This window comes from Schistocerca cancellata, chromosome 10 (assembly GCF_023864275.1).
Source record: "Schistocerca cancellata isolate TAMUIC-IGC-003103 chromosome 10, iqSchCanc2.1, whole genome shotgun sequence".
Classification (NCBI taxonomy): domain Eukaryota; kingdom Metazoa; phylum Arthropoda; class Insecta; order Orthoptera; family Acrididae; genus Schistocerca; species Schistocerca cancellata.
The window spans coordinates 121415520-121442644 of record NC_064635.1 but is presented as its reverse complement, the minus strand read 5'-3'; the positions used below and the strand labels follow the sequence as shown (position 1 = coordinate 121442644).

The 27125-nt window shown below is 43.4% G+C and overlaps 1 protein-coding gene across 1 annotated transcript in view; it reads right to left on the bottom strand.

Annotated features, from left to right (window-relative positions):
- The window catches only part of LOC126106345 (N-alpha-acetyltransferase 30), a 79897-nt gene extending 54266 nt beyond the window's left edge, over nucleotides 1-25631 (bottom strand). Inside the window, exon 1 of the mRNA XM_049912596.1 lies at nucleotides 24417-25631. Coding sequence (XP_049768553.1) covers nucleotides 24417-25094 — 678 coding nt within the window. The 5' untranslated portion in view covers nucleotides 25095-25631. The remainder of the gene's footprint in view (nucleotides 1-24416) is intronic.
- Nucleotides 25632-27125: the final 1494 nt, after the last annotated feature.

Here is a 27125-nt window from a genome sequence, read left to right as displayed (position 1 = left end):
ATACAGTTGATGCAGCGAGGGGATGGAGGTGGACAAGCACCCTCATGGGCATCCGTGCCACACGTAACACATTTGGCTGGATTGGAACAGGACTGGCTGGTGTGATTGAACCGCTGACATCGATAGCAACGCGTAGGGTTTGGGACGTAAGGGCGAACGGAAATTATCTCATAGCCTGCTTTGATTTTCGATGGGAGTTGAACTGTGTCAAATGTCAAGAAGACAGTACGGGTTGGAATGATGTTCGTGTCAACCCGTTTCATTACTCTATGAACTGCCGTTACGCCCTGGTCAGACAGATAGTGCTGAATTTCTTCGTCAGACAATCCATCGAGGGAGCGTGTATAAACGACTCCACGCGAGGAATTCAAGGTACGGTGCGGTTCCACCCGGACAGGGAAGGTGTGGAGCAGAGAAGTACGCAGCAATTTTTGTGACTGGAGGGCACTGTGTGTTTCTAACAACAGGGTGCCATTCCGTAATCTGGAACAAGACTTTACAGGACCTGCTATTGCGTCGACTCCTTTCTGAATAATGAAAGGGTTGACCGTGGAGAAGTCGTGACCTTCATCAGACCGAGAAACAACAAGGAACTGTGGCAACGATGGAAGAATCGTCTGTGGCTGAGACTCAGTATGCTTACGTGTGTGACTAGACTTAGTGGAAGGTGAGGAAACCATTGCGGAAGAATCCCCCATGATTACCGGCGTCTCCGATGGCGCGCTCCTCCCTTGTGGGGGCCCTCTCTGAGGGCACTCCCGCCTTAGGTGATTGTTCACACCTCAGGTCACACCTCCCGACAAACGGACGGAGGGACCAATCGGCATTTTCGGAAGGTATCAGCTCGGGTAATCACCCCTCCCTGGGCCTGGCCGTTACCAGGGGGTACGTACGTGTCCTACCTGTCTACCCGGGGCGGGGAATTACGCGTTACCCCGTCACCGGCTACACACGAAGGGCGTGGGTCGGCCTTCAGACACGCACAGGGAGGAAGAAAAAGAAAGGGAAGGGAAGGAAGAGAAGTCTCAAACGCCGCAGCGGAGAAAAGAGAAAGAGAAGAGGTAAGGAAAAGAGAAGGACAAAGGAAGGAAAAAGACAGAGAAGGACAAAGGAAGGAAGAAGACATAAAAGCAAGGAAGGCAAGAAAAGCAGTACATTTACGAGCGTCCGTCTCCGGACGTAGGCACAAACCATACTCCCAGATGGGGAGAAAGAGAAGGAAAGAGCCAGAGGTGAGGGGAGGAGGGGCGAAGATAGGGATGGGGAAGGATGCGGAATGGGAAGGTATGCAGCCCGGAAAGGAAGGAAGGCCACATTAGCTCGGGGTCCCGTGCTCGCTACGCACGTATCCACAAAAGAGTTGTGGACCCCCTGGGGGGTTCTAAGCAGGGTGTTGCTTCTCCAGCTAGGGAGGGTTATGGATCGACATCCCCAGTGAGGGGGCAGTCAACGCCTCCAAAGTGAGTGTGGGGGAAACAGTAGGAAGAGAGCCCCCACCACAAGGGAAGCGGGTGTAAACGAGAAGCCCTGAGGGCCAGATGTAGATGGTACGAAGGGTGAGGGTACTGTCACTATAGAGGTTGATGGTGTCAGTCATAGAAAACATCATAGTCACACATAGAGGATGAAAATGATCATATTTTTTTCTTAGCCTCCTGACACGTGAGTCAGTCAATAGTCTTGTATTTGCTTTTTTCCCTACAAGATGGTGCAGCGAAGTGACCAGGGAAATAGTGCTCCCTGCAACTGACAGAGGGGGGAAAGGGCACAAAGAAGCATTTGTATGCAGTTGAAGTCCACTATCCTATAGAGGGACTGGCATTATAAAGTGAAGACGTGCCTGAATCTCATTCATTTGAGGCACCAGTTGGGAGGTGAGACATAAGGCTTCAAGACTGCAGTGATACACCATCACCTTGACCTCTTCAGGTAACGAGTTGCCTTCAAAGGCCAGGATGAAGGCCCCAGTGCACTCAACAGGACAGACAAAATGCACAACCCATCACTCCAAATTGGGACATAACTCATCATCGGTCTGTAAAAGGAAGTCATGGTGGAAGATGATACCCTGTACCATTTAAGACTCTTTGAGGGTCATAATTACAGGAATGTCACCCAGCTTGTCACAAGCAAGCAGTGTCCATAAATGAGCAGGTATACTGTTTCAATCAGAACTGAACAACTTCTTCATTTTTGAAATCGCTGCTACTTCTGCTACTTTCCCAAAACTGTCTTCTAGGTGTTCAACAAATAATAATGGCTTTGTGGCATAAAGAACCCCCATTAGTCCTACAGAAGACGGTATTTCTTTCCTTGACTCCCCTATCTTCCTTCCATAGTGAAGCCAGGGAAGAAAACATTATGGGGTCCTATCTCTCTGGATTGTAGCAATTCTTTTTTCAGATATAACTGCTAGGGCCCTGCAGCCACCAGCATAAGAAAGATTATGCCATTTCATTTGCAAATCACCTGCCTTGGTGCCACCCACTCTGAACAGAGGCTATCCCCTCGAATGCCACCCAGTCAGAGCAACTGAAACCTGAACAGTTAACCATTGCCTGAAGTCTGCTTGCCCCAGCCACAATGGGTACATACCCCTTGGCATACATGGGGAGTTTCCAGCTCAGGCACCAACAGTGTGATCCCTGCACGGACAGGGGGCTACTACCATGCTGGAATTTGACACCCTCCCCCCCCTCGCCCACAATGGCTACATGCTGTTTTATTACTCTTTCCAGAAAGAAAGAATGCAATGATAGAAAAGGCCAAAGGGTGGATTGTACACCACATCGGGTGATCTTCCCTGCACAATGTGCACTTCTGTAAAATATGGAGGAGGAATAGTAAGTCAAATGTTCTACAAAATGCAGAGGGAGACAGGGAGAGAGGGGGGGAGGGAGAGAGGGGGGGAGGGAGAGGGGGGACGGAGAGGGGGGACGGAGAGGGGGGACGGAGAGGGGGGACGGAGAGGGGGGACGGAGAGGGGGGACGGAGAGGGGGGACGGAGAGGGGGGACGGAGAGGGGGGACGGAGAGGGGGGACGGAGAGGGGGGACGGAGAGGGGGGACGGAGAGGGGGGAGGGAGAGGGGGGAGGGAGAGGGGGGAGGGAGAGGGGGGAGGGAGAGGGGGGAGGGAGAGGGGGGAGGGAGAGGGGGGAGGGAGAGGGGGGAGGGAGAGGGGGGAGGGAGAGGGGGGAGGGAGAGGGGGGAGGGAGAGGGGGGAGGGAGAGGGAGAGAGGGAGGGGGAGAGAGGGAGGGGGAGAGAGGGAGGGGGAGAGAGGGAGGGGGAGAGAGGGAGGGGGAGAGAGGGAGAGGATCGAAACTATAAACAAAATAGGCAAGCATGTTCAGTACCAAGAAGACTATCCAATGGAAAGGCAGAGGAGAAAAAATACACTTGAAGGATGGACTTGCAGCATGGAAAGGGAAGCAGCATTGCAAGGGCCAGACCCCATGTTGACCAACAGCATAATAAAGCACCAGACCCCATGTTGACCAACAGTATACTCATAATAAAAAAGAGAAAAAGAGTGTCCCCATCCCCCTGGGGCCTGGGGGTGACATGGAGAGTGGGAAGGAAACTAGATGTCATCACAGACTGACCTGCAGCATAGCCCAAGACCTAGATTAGAGCAGAATATGACACTTTTGTTGCAAGTTGGCAAAACTAATGAATGTGGATGTGCAGACATCCTGAACTTTAGCGAAATCAAGGCCTAGGTTAGGTTGGAATGTGACAATCTGCTTGTGCCCTGGCAAAGCCAATGTATCTAAATACAAAAATAGGATTGCCATAACGGACTGATGTCCAGCATAGCCCAAGATATACACCCATTGCTGCAATAACCTACTTTTATGTCTTATTTTCGATTGCACTGAAAATCTTGACAACGTGGTTACATTCTAAACTACTAGAAGAAAATACCAGCTAACTTAATTTATGAACTATACAAAATTACAAATGAACACTCATTGGCTACCAACATCTGACTGACGACTCGTGTTCACTTCCTGTCATCCATCATATCAACAATTACCAGCAGCAGCAAGCACCAGAAAAGCTACAGTACACCGTAAGTGCAGTTTTACGCAAGTGATGTGCCATGGGGCAAGTTCCTATACTCAGAGATCAGGGAAACTAGTATCGGGTGTACAGTCCATAGCAGACACTCAGCTTCCTTTAGTCATGCAGTTGAGCATGCTCAGCAACTAAGGACTGGGTGTTCCCAAGGTGGACACTTCTTTTATATCCACTCACACACTGCCAGTTTAGTGGTGGTCACATCTATGTACGAGGGCTATCCACAAAGTACATTACGTTTTGGAATTAAAAATAAATAAAGTATTGAAATCTTTTTTATTATATACAGATGAAAGCCACACTTCAATACTACTTTTCTACATGGTTGCCATTTAAATTAAGGCACTTATCGTAGTGATGGATGAGCTTAGAAATTCCTTCGACGTAAAATTCGGCCGCCTGCACCTTCAACCACGTGGTTACCTCTTCCTGAAGCTGTGTGTCGTCATCAAAACGCTGCATAGCCAACCACTTCTTCATTGCTGGGAATAAGTGGAAGTAGCTCGGTGCCAGGTCGGGACTGTACGACGGATGAGGAAACAACTCCCACTTAAAAGATTCGAGAACTTCACGAGTGGCATTTGCCATGTGGGCCCGGGCGTTGTCGTGAATCAGCAAGATCTTTGAGCCCAACTTTCCCCTGCGCTTGTTTTGTATTGCTCTTCTGAGGTTGTGCAGAGTTTGGCAATACCTTTGAGAGTTTATTGTAGTACCTCTTTCCAGGAAATCCACAAAAATCTTATTTCTACTGGGTTACTGATTAACCACGTGGTTGAAGGCGCAGGCGGCCGAATTTTACGACAAAGGAATTTCCAAGCTCGTCCATCGCTACGATAAGTGCCTTAATTTAAATGGCAACTATGTAGAAAAGTAGTATTTAAGTGTGGCTTTCATCTGTATATAATTAAAAAAATTTCCAATACTTTATTTATTTTTAATTCCAAAACATAATGTACTTTGTGGATAGCCCTCGTAAAATGCCCTCATAGTTGACACAAGTCGGTCAATTAACAACATGCACTATTTCACAGCAGCTCTACTTTTGATATTGTAGGATTTGCTAGTGACAACACAAGAGTAGTTGGTAGCAGGTGGGTGCACGGGGCAGGTTTCACAGGGGGGACAACTGCACTGGGAGGAACCTGGGGTCAGAATAATTACCTGGGAATGTCAACTGGTTTGGATTAGGATGTTACGGGGGTTATGAGGGTTATGAGGGTGACAGAAGGCGAAAGTGGGTGGTGTGGGAAGGATATCAGGGAGAATCTCACTTTAGAGCTCAACCTGCTAAAGTCATATCCCTGGCACAGTGAAATACTGGTGTAATTGAGGCCTGAACTTAACCTCCATTAACACATCCCTCTTTCTTCTTCATTATGTATAAATTACTATGACTTTTCTCTGTCGTAATTTTTTACTGCACTATTCATTTCTCATCCTCCTAATCTACCTTTACCTCTCACTCTGTCCTTACCTCTGTACTGAAGCAGGTACAGTTATTCCCAAAGCATCTATGACCTACCCCTCTGACGTCTCCCCATTCTCTTAAATCCTCCCCCAAATTATCCCTCCCTCCTGCCTATTAATTCTGAATGCTAGGTAGTGTGCCACTTTCATGTGTGTGTCTTTCAGCTGTATTACATGTTTCAGCTCCTGGAGATAAGTACTGGCATTACATAATGTTATATTGAATATTCCAAGTAGAAAGATTTAACTCTATGGCTGGTTTCATGCAAAATAATTGAGCAACTGATAAAAAGAAAATGTAGCAGAAGGAACTCAGTTATATAAGAAGACACTGTAGTTTAGATGTTCACAAAATGAAAATACCTTACTTTTACAACTTTATAACCAATATGAATTTTTAAAGGCATTCTTGTGTGTTCAGTGCTGTATTATCGAGTTTTTCCTATGCTGAATGGGAACAGCACCTACTACTACACTTTCTGTACCTGTTACAACAAACTATCCTTAATGTATCATTAGCCCTGCAATTAGTACACATAAGTTTATTTCGACCAATCGCAGTTGTATGTGGAGTCCACACAATCCTGTTTGCATACTACTTACTTCTATGCTACTTCTCAAAGTCCACAAAGGCTCTCGTTTGTACCTTCCTTGAATAGAACCCTTGGGAGAGGAAATTCAGCAAAGACTGGCTCAATCACAACCTAGTGGACAAAAACAAAATGAATGTCTCTTCCTTGTAAAACTTTAAGAGGGACCGTCCATGCTCTAACCTCAAGGTATATATTGGTAATGCCTCTTGCAAGCGATCACAGAAAAGTTATGATGGCAGCACTGCTGATTTGTATAGCCAACAACACAACATTTCGTTTCAATCACAGGAGAAATACATATTGAGAATTTAACGTAACAGCTACCTTGATATCCCATGTGCAGGGTGAATTTTTTGAGAACAACACTTCAAGTGGTGGAAATGCACTTAAATATGTAATAAATAATTGAGTGCCAAGTTTTCACTTTCTGCTTCTGTCACACTTTGCCATTTCTCTTAATACACTTTGCAGGCAAAATAATTCACAATGAAATTAGCAGCTTCCAGGATGACTTAGATCTCTGCATATGCTCAATATTAGTCCATCATCTCATCCAAGATTTTACATTCACATATGTTGGCTTCACACACTCAAAACAAAACTGGCATCTTTAAAGTTAACATAGACTGCAGATCAGTTTATCACTAAAATCTAGATTTAAATTTCAGTTTTGTTAGCTTAGACAGCTCTCAACCGAATGATCACCCTCCAACTTAATTTAGACCTTGGGTAACATAATAGGTTAGTCTGTCATTACAACATAAAATCCACCTTTGAAAAAATCATTAATAACATTCCAACACAGAAAGAGAAAAAGTGCTGTATGTATACATAAAGGATAGAATAGCTGTGTGATATTTGGAATGGTAATGATTTTGGAGACAGAGAACACATTCTGACAACATTCTTTGTATTGAGAAAATGATCAATCCTAGTTACACAGGTCTGGAAAGTTTGTTACAGAAATTATCTTGTCTGACTTTGGTTAGTTGTGCAAACTGTACGTGATACATGCAACATTAGTATATCAATCTGTACACTGAGGTCTAACAAAATTCCCCTACAAAATATTGTAAAATCTGCCCAAAGAGGACAGTAATTTTATAAAATCATACCCAAAATCCCTCTTGAGTGTGCGGAAGTCACAGCCTCTTTTGACTTTTGAAACGAACCACTGAAATAATTAAGACAAGTGATCCAATCCTCAACCACATTCACAAGGAAACCTTCTACACACTCAAGATTATCCAGTTCTGTGAACCATCATCATAAGCTGCTGATGATGAGTCTTTAATACCTCACACTGAAGACGATTTACATAAAGGAAAAAGCAATAGTGATTTACTTACTTATTTTTACATATCTTTTCTGTTATCAAGTTCCCTCGCAGCCAACAATACTTTCTTTTACTCATTTCCAAATCATTCCCTTTTCTCCTATGCCATCCTTGTCATAATGGTCCCTTGCTCCAACTTTCTGCACCTGCTACATACATCACATCTCTCAAATTGAATCTGTTGCTCTCCAGCACCTGAAGGAGCATGCCAGACATCATCTCCGTAAGTTCTCCAACCTTCTGACATTCTACTGCCAACTTGGGGCAGCACTATCCAACCACTACCCTACCCGCAGCGTTCCTCCTCGCCAATCACCTCCCCCCCCCCCCCCAAAAAAAAATAAAAAAAATAAAAAAAAAATAAATAAATAAAAAAAATTGCCCTACCAACCCTCCACCAAATCTAGAGTTAAAACTTTCCTGGAACACTGTTGTTAACCTTTCCACCAAAATCTTAAGTCTCACAAAATTATGACTCCTATCCAAAGGCCTCACCTTTGGTCCTATACCCAAATTTAACCATTTTGGATTTGTCAAAGACTACTATTTTCTCCCGATTTTTCCAATGGAAACACTTCTTTGCCACCAACCCCTCCAAGCAAAGCCAATCTCATACGAACACTGAATCCCGTCTCTCCCAGTTCGTATCCCGAGTCACAACTACTTCTCTTTTGAAAAGAAGGTTTCCAAAAAAATCTGTAGCTTAGCCGTGGGCACCCGCATGGCACCCTACTATGTCAACATGTTTTTGGGCCATCTAAAGGAAACCTTCCTATTCTCCCAAAAGCCAAATCCCTTGTTTGGTTCAGGTTCACTGATGATATTTTCAAGATCTGGACTCTGGCCCAACACAAACACTCTTCCATCCTTCGTGATCTTAACTATTCCTAACCCATATGCTTCATTTGGTCCTCTTCAATCCAACATGTCCCATTTCTGTATGCTGACTACTTCCTCTCTGATGGCTTCATTCAAACCTCTGTCCACATTGAATCCACCAACCACGAACAGTACTTGCATTTTAACTGCTGCCATCCCTTCCACACCAAAATTCCAGCCTTTGTTGCCAATGAAGAGCAGTCAGCATGGGTGCATGAACCAGGCGCCTGCTGCAGATGCCCATATAGACCAATGCTTGCTGAACAGTCATTGAGGAGAGACAGTTGATAGCCTCCCGATTCATCTGGGTGGTCAGCTGTTTGACAGTTGCACATCTCCACAGCAGTCATTCACCCGTGTCATCTATGAAAGACATGAAATGTATTCACGTTTGAGAATATGGACAACCATTGGCTGTCTAACGGAATGATGGCAATGAAAATTTATGCTTGACCAGGACTGGAAACTGGATTTCCTGCTTATTGCGAGCAGTCGCCTCACCATTTGGCTATCCGAGCATAGCTCACAGCCAGACTCAAGCTTCCACACATCTTCAACCACGTGCCTACATCCTGTACTCATACAGCCATTATGTATATTCCCGTACAGGGGAGATAGTTTACTTGAAAGTCTAATGCCGAGTGGTGGTAGATAAAAAAAAATATTGCAATGCCTATGTTACGCCAAATAATGGGGCAATGTTCCTTTGGACATGGAGGGACATGCAAGCTAACGTGACTGTTCGCAACAAGCAGGAAATCCAAGCTTGAATTCCCATCCAGCACAATTTTTCTTCGTCACCATTCCATGGTACAGCTGACTGTTGTCAATTTTCGCAACTGTGAATACATTCAATGTCTTTCATAACGGCTCGAGCTGCCGCAGTGCCTGTTCCTTCGTACGTGCATCCATGTGCAAAGGAACACTGCATCAAATTCAGAACAACACAGGCACTGCAATATTGTAACTGTTATCTATGGCCCTACAATGTCCTTGGCACCCATTCTGAATACTGCTATTTTGCCAGGCATGGTATACTTTAATCAATGCGGCAAGCTAACAGTTTCAGAAATACTACTACCCTTGGTCCGAAAGCTAATGGTCACGCCATTCTGCACATCAAATAAATCACTCTTTTTGCACATTACAATGACTGCACTGGTTTTCACGCCACTGATATTCTTTACACACTCTCCTCTGCTACTGCCACCACCTGCCATCTGTGAGTGGTTGTTGCATGCAGACATTAAACACTGGCAGTGGTCACCTGCCTACAGACAATGCTGTTCTTTACAGGAATGAAACATGAACGAATAACAGTATACATATGCTTTGGTTGGTTGGTTTGTGGGATTGAAGGGACCAGACTACTAGGGCCATTGGTCCCTTTTTCCATGAATTTTAAACACCCACAAAGAATAAGAACAAACAAGGGAGATGACGAGAGATGACACAGGACAAGAAAGACACAGACAGAGACCAGAAAAAAAGGAATTAAAATCACACAGAGTGTGGCAGTGGTTGGCCGACCATAGAAACAAAAAAGGAAAAGCCAACCACCAAGAAATGCACTAAAACCCCCAGTCTAAAATCGGAGGCCAAAGACCAGACTCAACACAAAAAAAGGACAAACACTTAGATCAAGCGATAAAACCCCCCTACACGAATAAACTCAAAACTAAATCTGCCATCACAACATCATCTGATAAAAGTGCAGGAAGCATGTCAGGCAGCGCAAACGTCTGCCTGAACAGAGTTAAAAGCAGGCAGTTCAACAAGATGTGGACCACAGTCAAAGCTGACCCACAGCGACACAAAGGTGGGTACTCGCGGCGCAATAAATAGCTGTGTGTTATCCAGATGTGGCCAATGCGTAGCCGCCAGAGGACAACAGAGTCCTTGCGAGAGACCAAGGAGGAGCGCCACACACCGGTAGCCTCCTCGATGGCCCAAAGTTTGTTGGGTCAAGGAAGGGTGCGCCATTCTTCACCCCACTTGCGAAGTACCTTCTGCCACAAAACTGACCTGAGGTCACTCTCCAAAAGGCCAATCTCCTACGCTGTGCAGCAACAGCCTGTTTGGCCAGCGTGTCACACGTTCATTTCCCAGGATGCCAACAGGACCCGGGGTCCACACAAAGACCACGGAGCGGCCGCAACGGGTAAGAGTATGGAGGGTCTCCTGGATAGCCATCATCAGACGAGAGTGAGGGAAACACTGGTCGATAGCTCATAAACCACTCAGGGAGTCACAACAGATAAAGGACTCACCTGAGCAGCAGCAGATATACCCTAGGGCGTGAGAGATGGCGACCAGCTCGGCAGTGAAAACACTGCAGCCAGCCGGCAATGAGTGTTGTTCATAATGATCCCCTAAAGTAAGAGCATAACTGACACAACCAGCAACCATCGAACCATCAGTATAGACAACATCAGAGCCTTGAAACGCGGCAAGGATTGAAAGAAAGTGGTGGCAGAGGGCCTCAGGAGGGACTAAGTCCTTCGGGCACTGTGCCAAATGGAGCCGAAGGCATGGGCGGGGCAAAGACCACAGGGGTATACGCAGAGGGGCCCGGAAAAGAGGTGGAAGAGGGAAGACCTCACTCAAACCCAGATAGAAGACCAGGAGACGATAATTGGGATGCCTGGGCAAGCTAAAAATGTGTGCAGCATAAGCGGCCAGTAATCATTGGCACCGGAAGCGCAATGGAAGGACACCTGCCTCCACAAGTATGCTGTTGACAGGGCTGGTATGGAAAGCTCCAGTGGCAAGTCGGATCCCGCTGTGAAGGATGGGGTCAAGCAATTGCAATGCGGAAGGAGATGCCAAACCGTAAGCCAGGCTCCCATAATCTAGACGGGACTGAATTAACGCCTGGTACAGCCATAGAAGGGTAGATCGATCGGCACTCCAGCTGGTGTGACTCAAGCAACGAAGAGCATTAAGATGCCACCAGCACGTCTGTTTAAGCTGCCAAATATGAGGGAGCCAAGTCAACCAGGTATCAAAAACCAATCCCAAAACCCAATGCAGCTCCACCACAGCAAGAGGTTCGCCGTCAAGATAAAGCCGAGGCTCAGGGTGAACAGTAAGATAAAGCAGTGGCTCAAGGTGAACAGTGCGTCACTGGCAAGAAATGCATAACGCAGGTCTTGGCAACCAAAAACTGGAAGCCATGCGCTACAGCCAAAGACTGTACCTTGCAGATAGCGCCCTGCAGCTGCCGTTCAGCAGCTGCAATGCCAGTGGAGCTAAAGTATAAGGAAAAGTCGTCAGCATACAAGAAAGCTGAGACACACGTTCCCACCGCCACAGCGAGCCCATTAATTGCAATTAAAAAGAGGCAGACACTTAAGACAGATCCTTGTGTTACCCCATTCTCCTGAACTCTGGAGGAACTATTGAACGCTGCAACTTGCACGCGGAATGAATGAAGCGACAGAAAATTTTGTATGAAAATCGGGAGCGGACCCCAAAGACGAAGACCCCAAGCATGAAGCATAGAGAGGATGTGATGTCGCCAAGTCGTATCGTATACCTTCCGCATGTCAAAAATGCGGTGACCGGATGCTAACGGCGGGCAAAGGCTGTATGGATGGCAGACTCCAGGCACACCAGATTATTGGTGGCAGAGCGGCCCTTACAGAACCCACCCAGAAGCCACCCAGAGCCAGAAGGCCCCGAGACTCAAGCAGCCAACTCAACCTCCGGCTCACCATGTGTTCGAGCAACTTGCAAAGAACATTGGTGAGGCTAATGGGGAGATAGCATCCACCTCCAGTGGGTTCTTGCCAGGTTTCAACATGGGGATTATGATGCTTTCCCACCATTGTAACGGGAACTCACCCTCTACCCAGATACAGTTGAAAAGGTCTAGGAGGCGTCGCTGGCAGTCCACTGAGAGGTGTTTGAGCATCTGACAGTGGATGCGATCTGGCCCGGGAGCCGTATCAGAGCAAGCGGCTATGGCACTTTGGAATTCCCACTCACTGAAAGGAGCATTGTACAATTCAGGGTGCCACATGTGAAATGAAATGCTCTGACGTTCCAACCGCTCTTGAGAGAGCAGAAGGCCAATGGGTGATTCGCAGAAGTAGAACTATGAGCAAAATGCTCTGCTAACCAATTTGCAATTGTGTCGGAGTCAGTACAGACTGCTCCGTTCAGTGAAAGCGCAGGTATGCTGCCGGGGGTCCGATAGCCATAGAGTCGCCTAATCGTGGGAGAGGTACGGAAGCCAATGGTGGACACATACCTTTCCCAGCACTCCTGCTTGCATTGGCGAATGAGGCGGCGGGCTCGCGCATGGAGCTGTTTAAAGGCAATGAGGTGTGCCAATGAGAGATGCCACTTGTGATGCTGGAGTGCCCGCCTGCAATCTTTAATCGCCTCAGCAATCTCGGGTGACCACCAAGGCACAGTCCTCTGCCGAGGGGACCTAGAAGAACAAGGAATGGCAGATTCTGCGTGCTGGTGGTGACCGAGTGAACCACTGTTTCAATGGCATCATTGGAAAGTGGCTCAATAGTGGCATTGGAGGTGAAGAAGTCCTAGTCAGTCTTATTCATAGCTCATCTGCAGGGGTGCCCAGAAGAGTGACACTGTGGCAGTGACAGAAAGATTGGAAAGTGGTCACTACTGCACAAGTCGTCACGCACACTCCACTGGACAGATGGTAACAGGCTAGGGCCGCAGATCGAAAGGTCGATGGCTGATTATGTGCCATGCGCCACACTGAAATGTGTGAAGGCAACAGTATTTAAAAGAGAAAGGTCGAGCTGTGCCAATAATTGCTCAATGATGCTGCCTCGGCCTGTTGCCACTGACCCCCCCCCTCCCCCACAGAGGGTTATGGGCATTAAAGTCGCCCAGTAACAGAAAAGGTAGCAGCAATTGGGCTATCAGTGCAGCCAGGACATGCTGTGGGACATCACCATCCGGTGGAAGATAAGAGACTGCAGACAGTAACAACACGAGGCATCCACATCTGAACAGCGACAGCCTTTAAAGGTGTTTGTAGAGGGACAGACGCGACGTAAAGAGAGTGAAGGACGTAGATGCAGACTCCACCAGATACCCTCTCATAAGCTGCCCGGTTCTTATAATAAGCCCGATAGCCATGGAGGGCGGGGGTTCGCATCGCCAGAAACCAAGTTTCCTGAAGAGCAATGCGGAGGAAAGAGTGAAGGCTGAGAAGTTGTTGGAGCTTAGCAAGATGGTGGAAAAAACCGATGCAGTTCCACTGGAGGATGACACTGTCCATGACCGAGAAAGGCGTGAAGGGTCCGAGGAGGCAAAGTACGCTGCTTGGTCACCTGCTACCACCGATGGAGTACCGACGGGAGCGACATCCATCATGTCTGAGGGACCAGTGAGATCTAGGTCCTCAGCTTCAGACGCAGAGCTTTTAGGTAGCGGTAGAGTGGGTGCCATCGCAATTTCCTTGGTCTTAGGGGTCTTCGACCAGCTACCTGGGGCTTCTTCACCCCCTAGCGGGTGTCTGGTTTGCCACTGGTAGGAACCTGGGAAGGGAGTTACCCAAGGGATCCCTTCCTAGGACTGGTGTTCCCGATGGTTGGGGGGGAGGGGGGGTGCTGCTCCCGAGGTAGTTGGTGCAGGAGCAACAGGGAGGGAAGTGCCACGCCCCCCCCCCCCCCCACCCAACCATCAAGGGGGCAAGTGTGCAAGTGTAGGCCTTCGCCTCTGAGAGCTGACTGTATGTGGTGCTGCAATGGATGGAGCAGTAACAGGAGTGACAGTATAAGATGACGCACAGGATGATCTCGTTCAAATTTCTGTTTAGCCTCAGCGATGGTCAGTCCGTCCAGGGTCTCTTATTCCATTGTTTCCCATTCCTTCTGTAGAATCTTACAGTCCAGCAAACAAGGGGGATGGTGCTCTCTGCAGTTGACACAGATGGGAGGCGGGGCTCATGGAGTATCGGGATGGGATGGACCACCACAATTGCGACATATGAGGCTGGAAGCACAGCGGGAAGACATATGGCCGAACTCCCAACACTTGAAGCACCGCATTTGGGAGGGATATATTGGCTTGACATCACAGCAGTAGACCATCACCTTCACCTTCTCGGGTAATGTCTCACCCTTGAAGGCCAAGATGAAGGTACTGGTGGTGACCTGATTATTCCTCGGACCCTGGTGGAAGCGCCAAACGAAAGGGACACCTCGTCGCTCTAACCTAGCGTGCAGCTCGTCATCCGACTGTAAAAGAAGGTCCCTGTGGAAGATAATGCCCTGGACCATATTTAAGCTTATATTATGGGGTGTGACAGTATCAGAAACACCCCCCCCCCCCCAGCTTCTTACAAGCGAGTAATGCCCGTGACTGGGCAGAGGATGCTGTTTTTATCAAGACTGACCCAGACCGCATTTTTGACAAGCCCTCCACCTTCTCAAACTTGTCCTCTAAATGCTCTACAAAGAACTGTGGTTTCATGAACACAAAAGATTCCCCATCAGCTCTCATACAGACTAGATACCAGGGCGAATACATCTTGCTGTCATTCATAGCCTTTCGTTCCTCCCATGGTGAAGCCTACAATGTGAACTGAAATCTTGGTTGAAATGACAAACATAAGTAGCATGGCCCAAAGTCAAGTCTACATTAGGTTTGATGGTGTCAATTTGGTTATGGATTTGTGACGTCAACAAATTCGAAAACCTTACTTGTTGTAACAAGACTGATCTATAGCTTAGCTGGCGTCCCATATTAACTTGAAAACTGACAAGTATCATTATATAAACACCAAGATGTGGAAAAAGCAGAAAATGAAAACTCAGTGCTCAATTACTTACAGTGTGTATCTGTGCCAGCATAGAATTGCTTTGTGAAAATTCTGTATATCATCACACTAGCACCTAGTAAGTAAATACTTATTCCCCACAGTTGAAGTGAAAACATTACATCACTGACTACACAAATCAGCTGTTCTACCGTTATAGTTTTCCACAACTGCTTACAGCAGGCACTGCCAACATACACACACAATGTATACATACAAGCCTGCACACATCTTCATCTTTCATAAAACTATAATGTTAAAATTATTCTCAATAGCAAGTACTTAAATCCTATCTTCCGACGCGCGTGGTTAATTCAGCACTGACATGTGAACGGAAAAGAGCCAGCCACTCTGACACATCTCAATATCTATTTAGAGAGGAGTTATGACATTACACAAACTTGCACCACACTTGTCCTACTATCAGACAAATCAAAGGCACCTCCACAGCTAATTGAGGAATGCCCTCTTGTTTGCCAATAAAGTGCAACTAACTAAAATGTAGCACATCTTAAGTGGTGTGTTGTAAACAATGCGTACTGGAGAGGCTTCTTCCTGGAGGAGCAATCAATGTGTTAGCAGGGAGCACTTTATTCAAAGTAACGTGAGAGCTACTTCACAACTCCAGCCAGTCTGTCTCCTTCAAACAAAAAAAGGCATCTGACAGTGTCAACTCCAATGTGCTGCTTAATGCTCTAAAGAATTTTAAAGTAGTTCAAAAACTGTAGGAAAATCCTTTATCAGTTTGGTGCACAAGAACCAACTGACACTAATGGGGAAAGAGAAAGAAGGAAATAGAGGGACTAAGGAGTAAGTCAAAGATTCAATTTGTTGGTTGGTTGGTTGGTTTGGGGGATGAAAGGGACCAGACTGCTACGGTCATCGGTCCCTTTTTCCAAAGACAAAGAACATCCACAGAGAATAAAAACGAGGAACAGAATAGACACAGACGATACAGAACAAAAGAAACGGAGACAAGGACAAGACAAAACGAACTAAAACCACACAGAGTGTGACAGTGGTTGGCCGACCATAGAAATAAAAAAGGAAAAGCCAACCACTTAGAAACACATTAAAAGATCAGTGTAAAATCATAGGCCAAAGGCCAGAATCAAAAGAAAAAATAAAATAAAACAGAAACACTCAGAGGAAAGAATAAAAACTCCCTGCCCGAATAAAACGTAAAACTAAGGCAGCCATAACAGGGTCATCGGATAAAACGGCAGGGAGCGTATCAGGCAGTGCAAATGTCTGCCTGACCACAGCTAAAAGGGGGCAGGCCAACAGAATGTGGGCCACCGTCAAAGCCGCCCCGCAGCGACATACAGGAGGGTCCTCCTGGCGCAGTAAATAACTGTGTGTTAGCCGGGAGTGGCCAATGCGGAGCCGACAAAGGACGACTGAGTCCCTGCGGTTGGCTCGCATGGAGGACCGCCACACAGTCGTCGTCTCCTTAATGGCACGGAGTTTATTGGGTGTAATCCGATCACGCCATTCAGCGTCCCAAAGCGCAAAAACTTTTCGGCGGAGGACTGCCCGCAAATCAGCCTCTGGGAGGCCAACATCCAGAGATGGTTTAGATTCAATTTGTCACCACTGCATACTTATGAAAAAGGTAATTACATAATTTCAAATCCAAAAGACCGGTGGTATTAAAATAAATTGATTTTTTTTTTTTGCAAAAGGGCAAGAGTAAAAGAAGAAAATGAGAAAGACTTAGCTTCTATGATTTCTTCGTCTTTTGTTAATGTATAAATTGACTTGTTTCACACCTGAAGGTTTCCCTTCATGATGGTATCCAAGGGACATGAATGAATGAAAAGACTTTGAATCTTCACTAAATATAAGAATGACTTATTACATGAAAAATGTCGGCTGAAAATAATGACTACAAAAAGTAAGGCAATGAATGTGTATGCTAAAAGGAGTAAACATTATAGTCTGATGCCAAAGGGAATAACTAGCAGGGGAATAACTAGCACAAGTTACCAGATTCAGGTACTTGAGAAGCCACATTCTTCTTATGGAATATATAAAACAGATGTCCACACTAGGATTATGCAGACCAAAATAATATTAAGTGAAAAGTATAATCCGCTAATGTATATGAACCTGTCTTTAAAAGAGGAAAATTTTTTTTATGCGAAGTTTAATTTGAAGTGTGGCAACTACAGATCAGACACCTGAACCTCACTGAAGGAGCATAAGACCTGACTAGAGGCATTTGAGACGTGACACTGTTGCTGAATGCTGCACAAATCCTCAAGAAATTGATGAACAAGGAAAGGATATTTAGAAACACAAAAGAGGAATTTACTTTACTGGCAGTCACTGAAGAGAAACTGAACAGATGGAGTGGGCATTTATGATAACTCATGTCAGAAACATACTGGCAAATAAAATGGCAAGTCCAGGAAAGATTGTCATTAAACCATCCTGCTGCCCACCACAAGGTTGAGGAGAAAAATCAGATACATGCACAAGTTGAAAGTGTCAATAAAAGAAAGTGCTAATCCTAAATTTACAAAGGTTTAGTCTCATCATGAGTTGCATTTTTGAATGTACCACATGCTCATAAACAAATAGATCCATATGCACAGCAAGAAATCACTGTCCACTACACCACAAACTATTTAATCCTCTTATATTTATACTCATTTCTGTGTTTCCTTTTTATCAATTTGACTAATATTCATGATTCACAGGTATAAGATAAAAGGAACACACACACTGATTGAAAACTCTCCCTCTCCCCTGACACCGGTGTTTTAGACTTAATGACAAAGTTTCTTACAAATGTCCTCCCTTCTACTTTTATATGGGTGAAGATCTCGGGCTTAATATCCCCTCAATTCTTCAATAACTGACAAAGGTAGAGACACTCTTCAAGTGTGTCTAATGCAATTGTGCACATGTAGTAGGCAAGTGCACTTTAGCTCCAAACAGTTTTAACTTAGTTACTCAAAATGACAATTTCTAAATTTTTATGTGATAAAAGTAAAAGCAAAATGTAACAACTTAAAGCTTGATCTCCATTCTAAGCATTGCTTCTTTTTGAAATCCCTTTTTTATGTTAGTGCTCACCACACGGTTACTATGGTCCTGTTGATATTATTTATTGCCTCAACGTTACTTGGAAACACTTTTTCAATCTTTTTATATGTGTGACGATGTTTTGGCTCCCTCTAGCATAAGAACATTTTACCACAGATTATTTTTTTGACTATAACCACCATTATTTTCTCTTCAAAGACAATTCAAAGTCAACTAATGGCTCTGTTTTAGTAGGCTTGTGGCATTTCAGACTACAGTTTGTCCACGATAAGTTGACAATCTGCACAGTGACCGTTGCGAATGGTGGGACGTGTGCCTTGCAACTGTGTTAAGACTGATGTGGAAGGAGGGAATGGTGCAATGAAGGGACGGCAACAGCTGCTTGCAGCAGTGCTGGCACCTTTAAACATGGTTTGTGCCTGTCAGTGTGTACACTAATACTTCACACCTATGAGCTTCTTAACATTGGCAGCTGTTGGAGACAAATGTCTTTCAACTAGTGCCAATTTTCTTTCTGACTGGTAGCGCCAGTAAATTTGTCAAGTTACTGTGGACAAACTGCACTTTTAATCAGGCACAGTATAAATATTTTTGGAACAGAAAAATTGTCATCTGGCTTTGAATTAGACAAATCTGCATGTGTTCCACAATCACTTCATCAGGCAACAATAAAAAAGTAATTCTCTTTCATTTTCTGTCAGAAGTCACTGAACTGAATTATCTTTCAACCCAAACATTGCCACTTTAACATGCAAAAATGCTTGTAAAAACTAAGACATTGTGTTAAACAGTGGAATCTCAGACTAGACATAGTTAACAAAATATACATTCATAAAGCATCTATATCACATGCTGTTGTATGTATGTGAAACATTAGGAAACAACAGTTGAGTAATTATATGATGATGTAGGAGAGGTAAGTATTTCGGCTTACGATCCATAGAATGTCCTCGTCATACAGCAGGTATGTTATGTGTATGTGAGAAAAATCAGCCATTTCATTTTGTATTTAATGAATGACCATTTAAAGAGAAGGCACAAATGTTACTCCATTATGAAACATTCTTTGTGAAGTATGTGTTCTGAAAGAATTACATGAGTGAAAACCTACGAAAAAAGTTGGACTAGTTGAGATTAGCATCTGGACAACACCTATTTACTTTTTCTTTTCTGGGAAGTGTTAGCAAGAATGACAATATGTCTTCATTATTTCTCGTTTGCTCTTTTCTACTGGAAATATTTATGAGTGCTAATGTTATTTGGTATAGCTTCTCACTCATGATCACTGCTTGGCTGTGCTATAATAAATGCATGTCCAATAACTAGTCTGTACTTTCAAACAGTTGATACTTATTTAAATTTTAGAGCACTAAAACAGCCATTTGCACTCTCTTTTCATTATATTGGGGTAAAGAATGGTTCAGCTGTAAAGAGACTGCATATGGGACGTTGGTGCGACCTATTCTTGAGTACTGCTCAAGTGTTTGAGATCCATACCACACCAGATTAAAGGAATAAATCGAAGTACAGGGTTATTACAAATGATTGAAGCGATTTCACAGCTCTACAATAACTTTATTATTTGAGATATTTTCACAATGCTTTGCACACACATACAAAAACTCAAAAAGTTTTTTTAGGCATTCACAAATGTTCGATATGTGCCCCTTGAGTGATTCGGCAGACATCAAGCCGATAATCAAGTTCCTCGCACACTCGGCGCAGCATGTCCCCATCAATGAATTCGAAAGCATCGTTGATGCGAGCTCGCAGTTCTGGCACGTTTCTTGGTAGAGGAGGTTTAAACACTGAATTTTCACATAACCCCACAGAAAGAAATCGCATGGGGTTAAGCTGGGAGAGCGTGGAGGCCATGACATGAATTGCTAATCATGATCTCCACCACGACCGATCCATCGGTTTTCCAATCTCCTGTTTAAGAAATGCCGAACATCATGATGGAAGTGCGGCGGAGCACCATCCTGTTGAAAGATGAAGTCGGCGCTGTCGGTCTCCAGTTGTGGCATGAGCCAATTTTCCGCGGGCTACGCGTGAAACTTGCCCGCACGCGTTCAACCGTTTCTTTGCTCACTGCAGGCCGATCCGTTGATTTCCTCTTACAGAGGCATCCAGAAGCTTTAAACTGCGCATACCATCGCCAAATGGAGTTAGCAGTTGGTGGATCTTTGTTGAACTTCGTCCTGAAGTGTCGTTGCACTGTTATGACTGACTGATGTGAGTGCATTTCAAGCACGACATACGCTTTCTCGGCTCCTATCGCCATTTTGTCTCACTGCGCTCTCGAGTGCTCTGACGGCAGAAACCTGAAGTGCGGCTTCAGCCGAACAAAACTTTATGAGTTTTTCTACGTATCTGTAGTGTGTCGTCACCATATGTCAATGAATGGAGCTACAGTGGATTTATGAAATCGCTTCAATCATTTGTAATAGCCCTGTATTTCAGAGGCGGGCTGCTGGATTTGTTACTGATAGGTTTGAAGAACATGTGAGTGTTACGGAGATGCTTCGGACCTCAGATGGGAATCCCTGGAGGTAAGGGGACAGTCTTCTGAGAAACATTGTTCAGAAAATTTAGAGTACCGGTATTTGAAGCTGACTGTCGAATGATTCTACTGCCAGCAACATACACTGTGCATGAGGACCACAAAGATAAGATAAGAGAAATTAGGGCATATATGAAGGCATATAGACAGACATTTTTCCCTCACTCTATTTGCAAGTGGAACAAAAAACAAAATGACTAGTAGTGTTACAGGGTACCCTCCATTATGCATTGTACGGTGGCTTGCAGAGTATCTATATAGATGCAGATGTAAATGGTTGGATTTCAATCGCTGTTGCATTAATTCAAACTATTGTTGGAGTTATTGTTGATGCATTACTCACCAGATTGTCTCCTCTTTCAATAAGTTTCCAATGTTATTGCAGAAATGACTACGGTTATGGTGGAAGAAAATGCTAGCATACAAGAGCCTTTTTATGTTAGGTATGCATGGAAAGGCCTAACTTGAAAGAAAGAAGATCCATCCGACAAGAAGATCAGCAGACTGCTGGGATAACGACAGCAGAACAGTTGCTAGCTACAACTGTGAGAACTGTTCAAGAATTATACACAAATCTGGGAGCTTTCAAGGAATTATCACTCAACTTTACAAAGACATCTCCTATTAGAGACTGAAATGTGCATATTATAATTTTCTCAATCAGTTCTTTCTTCCAAAGCATTTTCTTAAGCACGTTTCAGACAAAATGTTTGCAATATTGTGTGATACATCCATAGTTCTACATGGATACAACTCAGCTAAATTAGTTCACTAAGATAGTCCAAGATATTTGGGGAAGTTCTGCGGATAAACAATCAGGTTTCTGGCTGGAACATTTAGAATTCAAGCACTATAAGCCTAACCTAAACTGTTCACATTTAAAATCTCGTATCAGCGATATGGAATCTACTTTCTTCTGCCATTTGTTTAATAAAAGAACAGGTACACTTCTATAATTTGCAAGGAACTTTACAGAGGTGCGATTAAAACACGTTCCAGTTGGAATCAAATATTTACAGGCTGTTGTGAAATTCAGCCTGTATATACATTTGATGCTGATTACACAAAATAATGAAACAAACTCTTTGTGAGCCCAGTAGCCTATTATTTAAGTAGAATGTTTATTATAACACACACACACACACACACACACACACACACACACACACACACACACACACGGAGAGGGAGATTATGAATAAATTTTACTGTGAGACAATGTATTGTGATGTCCATCATTCACTTGAAAGTGGCAGCACTGAATGTCACAAATTTCTTTGAATGAGACACTTGTACACTTATAGTGTGGCGTTCTAAATTAAGGGAAGTGCACAATAGTATTTTTGATAGCTGCAGCACTGGCACAAAACTATTCCATACTCTTAAAAAAGGTATTAGCTAGTAACAGATATGATTCTATAGCTGATATGAAAAGATTTCACTGAACCAACACACACGTCATTTTGACACAAGTATGATTCAAATGTGACCAACGTCATTTCTTTAGAATGTGTGCTCCCCATAAAAAAAAATAAACACCCCATATATACAGTACCTACATCTACATTCTGTGACTACAGTGAAGTGCATGGCAAAGGGTAAATGCCACTGCACCAGTTATTAGGGCTTTTTCCCATTCCATTCCCATACAGATCACAGGAAATGCCTCTGTGTATGCTGTAATTAATTTAACCTATTCTGTTCCTTCAGAACTTATAATCTGTAAGTCCAGAGACATGCCAATAAATAGTATATAACAGACATCAAGCAAAGGGAGCAGATGTATTACACATCACAGCCATTAGCACCATGTAAATAGAAAACAGAATGTGCCCAGCATCAAGAATCAAATTCTCATGTAGATCATGGTGTATTACCAACAATAGCTCACATGATTGTTGGCATCCAGGCAAGTGGGCATACCCAACAGAGATGAATATCAAAATATTGAACAGCAGAAGTAATTGTTAAAATAAACATATCTGGAAGTATATCTTCCATCAATTATGTCATGCAAGCCCCAAATCAGCATACAGGACATTGGAGACAGTTAGTAGTAAATACATTCCACTGCAATAGTTCGATAGCTTTCAATTTACATCTTCACTCCACAAGGTAGTCCCAAACATTGTCTTGCATTACAAGACATGCAAATGGCTGCACACAAGGGAGGGCAGATGTTGTCAACGTTCAAGGGCCTGAAGTACTGGGTCAGATAAACAAGGATAGAGCAGGAAATTGAGCATTAAATTTTTGAAGAACCCTTCACTGCATATGATTGTAATGATTTAGAGAAACAGTGCAAAACCTAAACCAAGCTGGCATTATGGAGATTCGAAATCTGAAACTGATTCCACATTCAAGTCTAGAGCCTTAATCACTTAATAAAAACATAATAAATGTACTTTTGTATTTATTAAACAACAAATGTTTCAAGCTTCCAAGGGATTACTACTCTTTCCCAGGATGATATGTCAGTAGGTTCCCATATAGTGGCATCCTCTGCCGAACTGAAATTCTTATTTTTTTTTTGTGCATCAGTCAAATATTTAATGTCGTAACATCTGAACCAAGTGCTCTCTCATGACCACGTCATGACTGATATCCTAATATGAGGCACACTGTTCATAACAAACTCTTACGTCTGTGCACATTTTTCTACAGGTCTGCTATGTGAATCAGACAGAGGTAACTCTACCTACTTTTTATCTCCAAAGGCTAGACAAGCAATGCTAATACTGAAGTCTCTGCAATAGACTTGAAATGCTTTTGTTTGCAAATTTTGCCTAACAATATTAAAAACAAGGACTTAGCTGGTCTATGCTATTTCTAAATAAGCTGCTTGTTGTGTGACTAGTGCAGTGACAAAGCCCACAGCATTTGGACAATTCACTAGCAAGGTTGTAAAGTGACAGAATAGCATATGGTTAGCACCCCATCAAGATGCTCTCACTGAATTTTAACAATAGATCCTCAAATCATATGCCATGATTACATATTATGGTCTAGGTTAAACAGATGGACAGACATTTCGACAATATCATAGTACACTTTTTTTCTAAATCTTTTTCTCTCTTTCATTTCAGTCAAAGCAAGTAGGTTTACGGAGGTGGCTAACTAACTACCATAGATTTATTGCCCAGACACATTGGCAGCATATTTGCAATTTGTATGTAGCTAATTTGATAGGCTACAGGCTGTTTACATTATGGCAAGTATCATGAACATCTCAGGGTTGTAGTTTCTGAAATGCAATTTGTCTTCTGTAAAATGTTGCATGATGTGAGTGCATGTTGGTGACACTAAAGGTGGCTTATGTTAACAACAATCAAACAACTGAATAGAATAAATTATTATAGTCACATGAATGTTTTCATAGCATGACTGTTGTTACGTTTGTGATATGTAAACAGAACATAGCTGGAAAGTGATCTAATGGAATAACTAGTCAACAGAATTTATACCTATAAATGGGGGTCAGAACACTACTTTTAGATATGCTGATGAAATGCATAGTTCATGTCAATATGTGCTGAGTCTCTATGCCATAACTCAAATAACTTGCTCAATCCAACGAATGCTGTGCCACAACAATAATTTACAGTACAAAAAAATAGATTACTTGCATTTATGCTTACCAAGAAACACAGTTTTGGCCAGTTGTGAATGAAATATCTGTAAGTATATATGGAATATGGTTCCGACAAGTCTTTCTGAATAAGCCTCATAATATCAGGCATTTGCAGCTCCGATTTGTAAGATACATATGCAACATCTCCACTTCCAGTTTCTGATGTTACATCACTCATACTTTCGTTCTTATGTTCACCATTTTCACATGATTTACCTATACTGTCTTCATGACTATTTACACAATTTGATTCAGTCGAACTGTCTGTACTTGCACTATTCCGACGCTCATTTTCACATTTATCACAATGACTAGACGAGTGCTCTGATTTCACTGTTTTTTCGATTGACGCAGTCTTCTGTTCAATCTCTCCTGCTCTGGGTATATCAATATTAACAGATAAACCATTAACGATACCGTTCACACCCTGACCACCTTTCAGGTTTAATTTTTCTTTGAAATGAGAACAAAGTTGTGCTGGGCCTCTTCCTTCTTCGTCCGATGTCATCTTTTGCGCTGAAAGCATGATGGTCAAGTTGCAGTTCGTATCTTCTGCTGCTATTTTAGAATCATCCAAGGCTTGCAGGCAATTAAATTCCGACCTCGTCGCACCTGGGCAAATTGGTGACTGAACTTGTGGTGCAACAGGCCCGTCCGATTCCATGATTTCTGCATTGCTGCCCATACTTGAAACGAAAACTTGTTAACGCGGAAACGTTATGTCATGCCACACGGGCATATATTAGTTGAGGTTACAAACTATGAAACATCGTATGTACAACATTAAAAAAAGTTACTCGCTACTACTGTACAGAAAACTATACACACAATTCACGACTTACAACCATCTTGGATTTTGCGCAATGGGTTAGGCTATGCGTTCATGATTTCGATGTCACATCACAATTTAAAAATTTTCACCATATCCAGACTGTAAGAAGGCCTTTCGTGCAGAACACAGCTATTTCAGGATGCTGCATTATTCAATAATTTATCTTTGAACTACTTTTTGACGTCACTCTAAAGAAAATATTAGTGCGCAAACACGAAAGATTTCCATTGCAAGTTACTATTACGCAGTTTTTAAAGCTCTTTTAGGCTTTATCCACCGTTTGTAGTGTACTTGGAATGTATTCCATGGAAAATAGAGGCAAATTTACTATTACAACATTCACGTTTTAAAACAGTACCACTGTGCAAGGTCAACGCAGGGACGAAAATTTTATGTGTTATGTTGGCTGGCATGGGTGCAAAGATTTCCAGAGCTATTAATAACTGTGATGGTAAGTCGGGAGTACTCGTATTTCCTACATAAATCAGATCATTAATTTGTTGTCACAAATTAAAGCGTGTACTTCATGCTACTATGCTGCTTATGATGGTTACTTATGACCTCTGCAAGTTTTTATTCGGTCGCAGATGTTTATATTTCCTCGAGTAGTTGTATTATATCTTTGGTGTATCAAATTGGTTGCATAATCGGTGAACGCATGTGCCCACTGGCTGACTCCAGGGAAGTGTGGGAGAATGAGCCTGAATGTAATTTAACTAGGTAAAAAAGCTGTACCTTTTATGCATGAGGACTAAAAGAAAGCTCCAGTGAAATATTAATAATATTTGCATAATAAAGTTTTAAATGACGACTGTAAATTGTTGTACGTGAACTAATTGTGTTCTGTGTATTGCATACCGGACAATGAGTACTACGATTGTTGTGCCAGATTTGTTGCAGTGGCGGATGAGAACTAAATATCATGTACTAGTTTCTGAAGTCACTTTCTACCGTTTTAAAACCGCTATAGTTCCTCATAATTATGTTAGTGAGGTAGATAGAGCATTTCCATTCATTTTGATTAAACCACTATCATTGTCATTACAGGTGATGTTTATAATGGGTGTTCCACTTGTAAGGGTCCCTTGGGAAAGAACCTATTGACTGGAAAAAAGATCACCGTTTACACCTGGCTACAAGAAGGGTTACGGAAGCTATGCACAGAACTACTGTGCAGTTTCATTTATGTTTATCTGTTGTAGTAGCCTAGAACATATTCTGAGCACAGACATACTGAGTTACCGTGAACACTATGATCTCAGCGAGAACCAGTCTAGATTCGAACTTTTACTATGCGAAACCCAAGCTGCACTTTTATTGCGTGACATCTTGAAAGCTGTGGGTCAACACTAATCGGATGAATTCATTGTATCAGTTTCGTAGATGTAGACACTAGGTTATGCTTACCTGGCTTTAAGGACAAATAGTACTGTGAATCTCTACTGCTGAGTCCTTGTGCAGATTAACATTCTATGATTTCTTTTTATTGTGTTGTATAAGTTACATTTACTTACTCCACATCCCTGAATGTTGTCCTACATGGTGGGTTCCATGGACACAGTGAAAAAATGGATGACATGCACAATACAAATTGTGGTAGGGATGGAAAAGGATTCTAGCTGTGTTCTTTTATGTATTTGGAAGACGAGATGGGTATTTGTAACCTCACTCACCAAACATGAGTTCAGTGCCTTAACCATCACCAACTTCACATGGTTAGTGAAATATCTCAAACAGAATGACCTCGTCATGCTGACCTGCTTGGATTCAGAACGCAGTAGGGGAAACCCAACTCGTGCTTTTCCTCACATGACATCTTGAAGGATCAAGGTAGTCAGATGCATGCAGTATTTCTTGATTTCTGAAATTGACTCACTGATATAC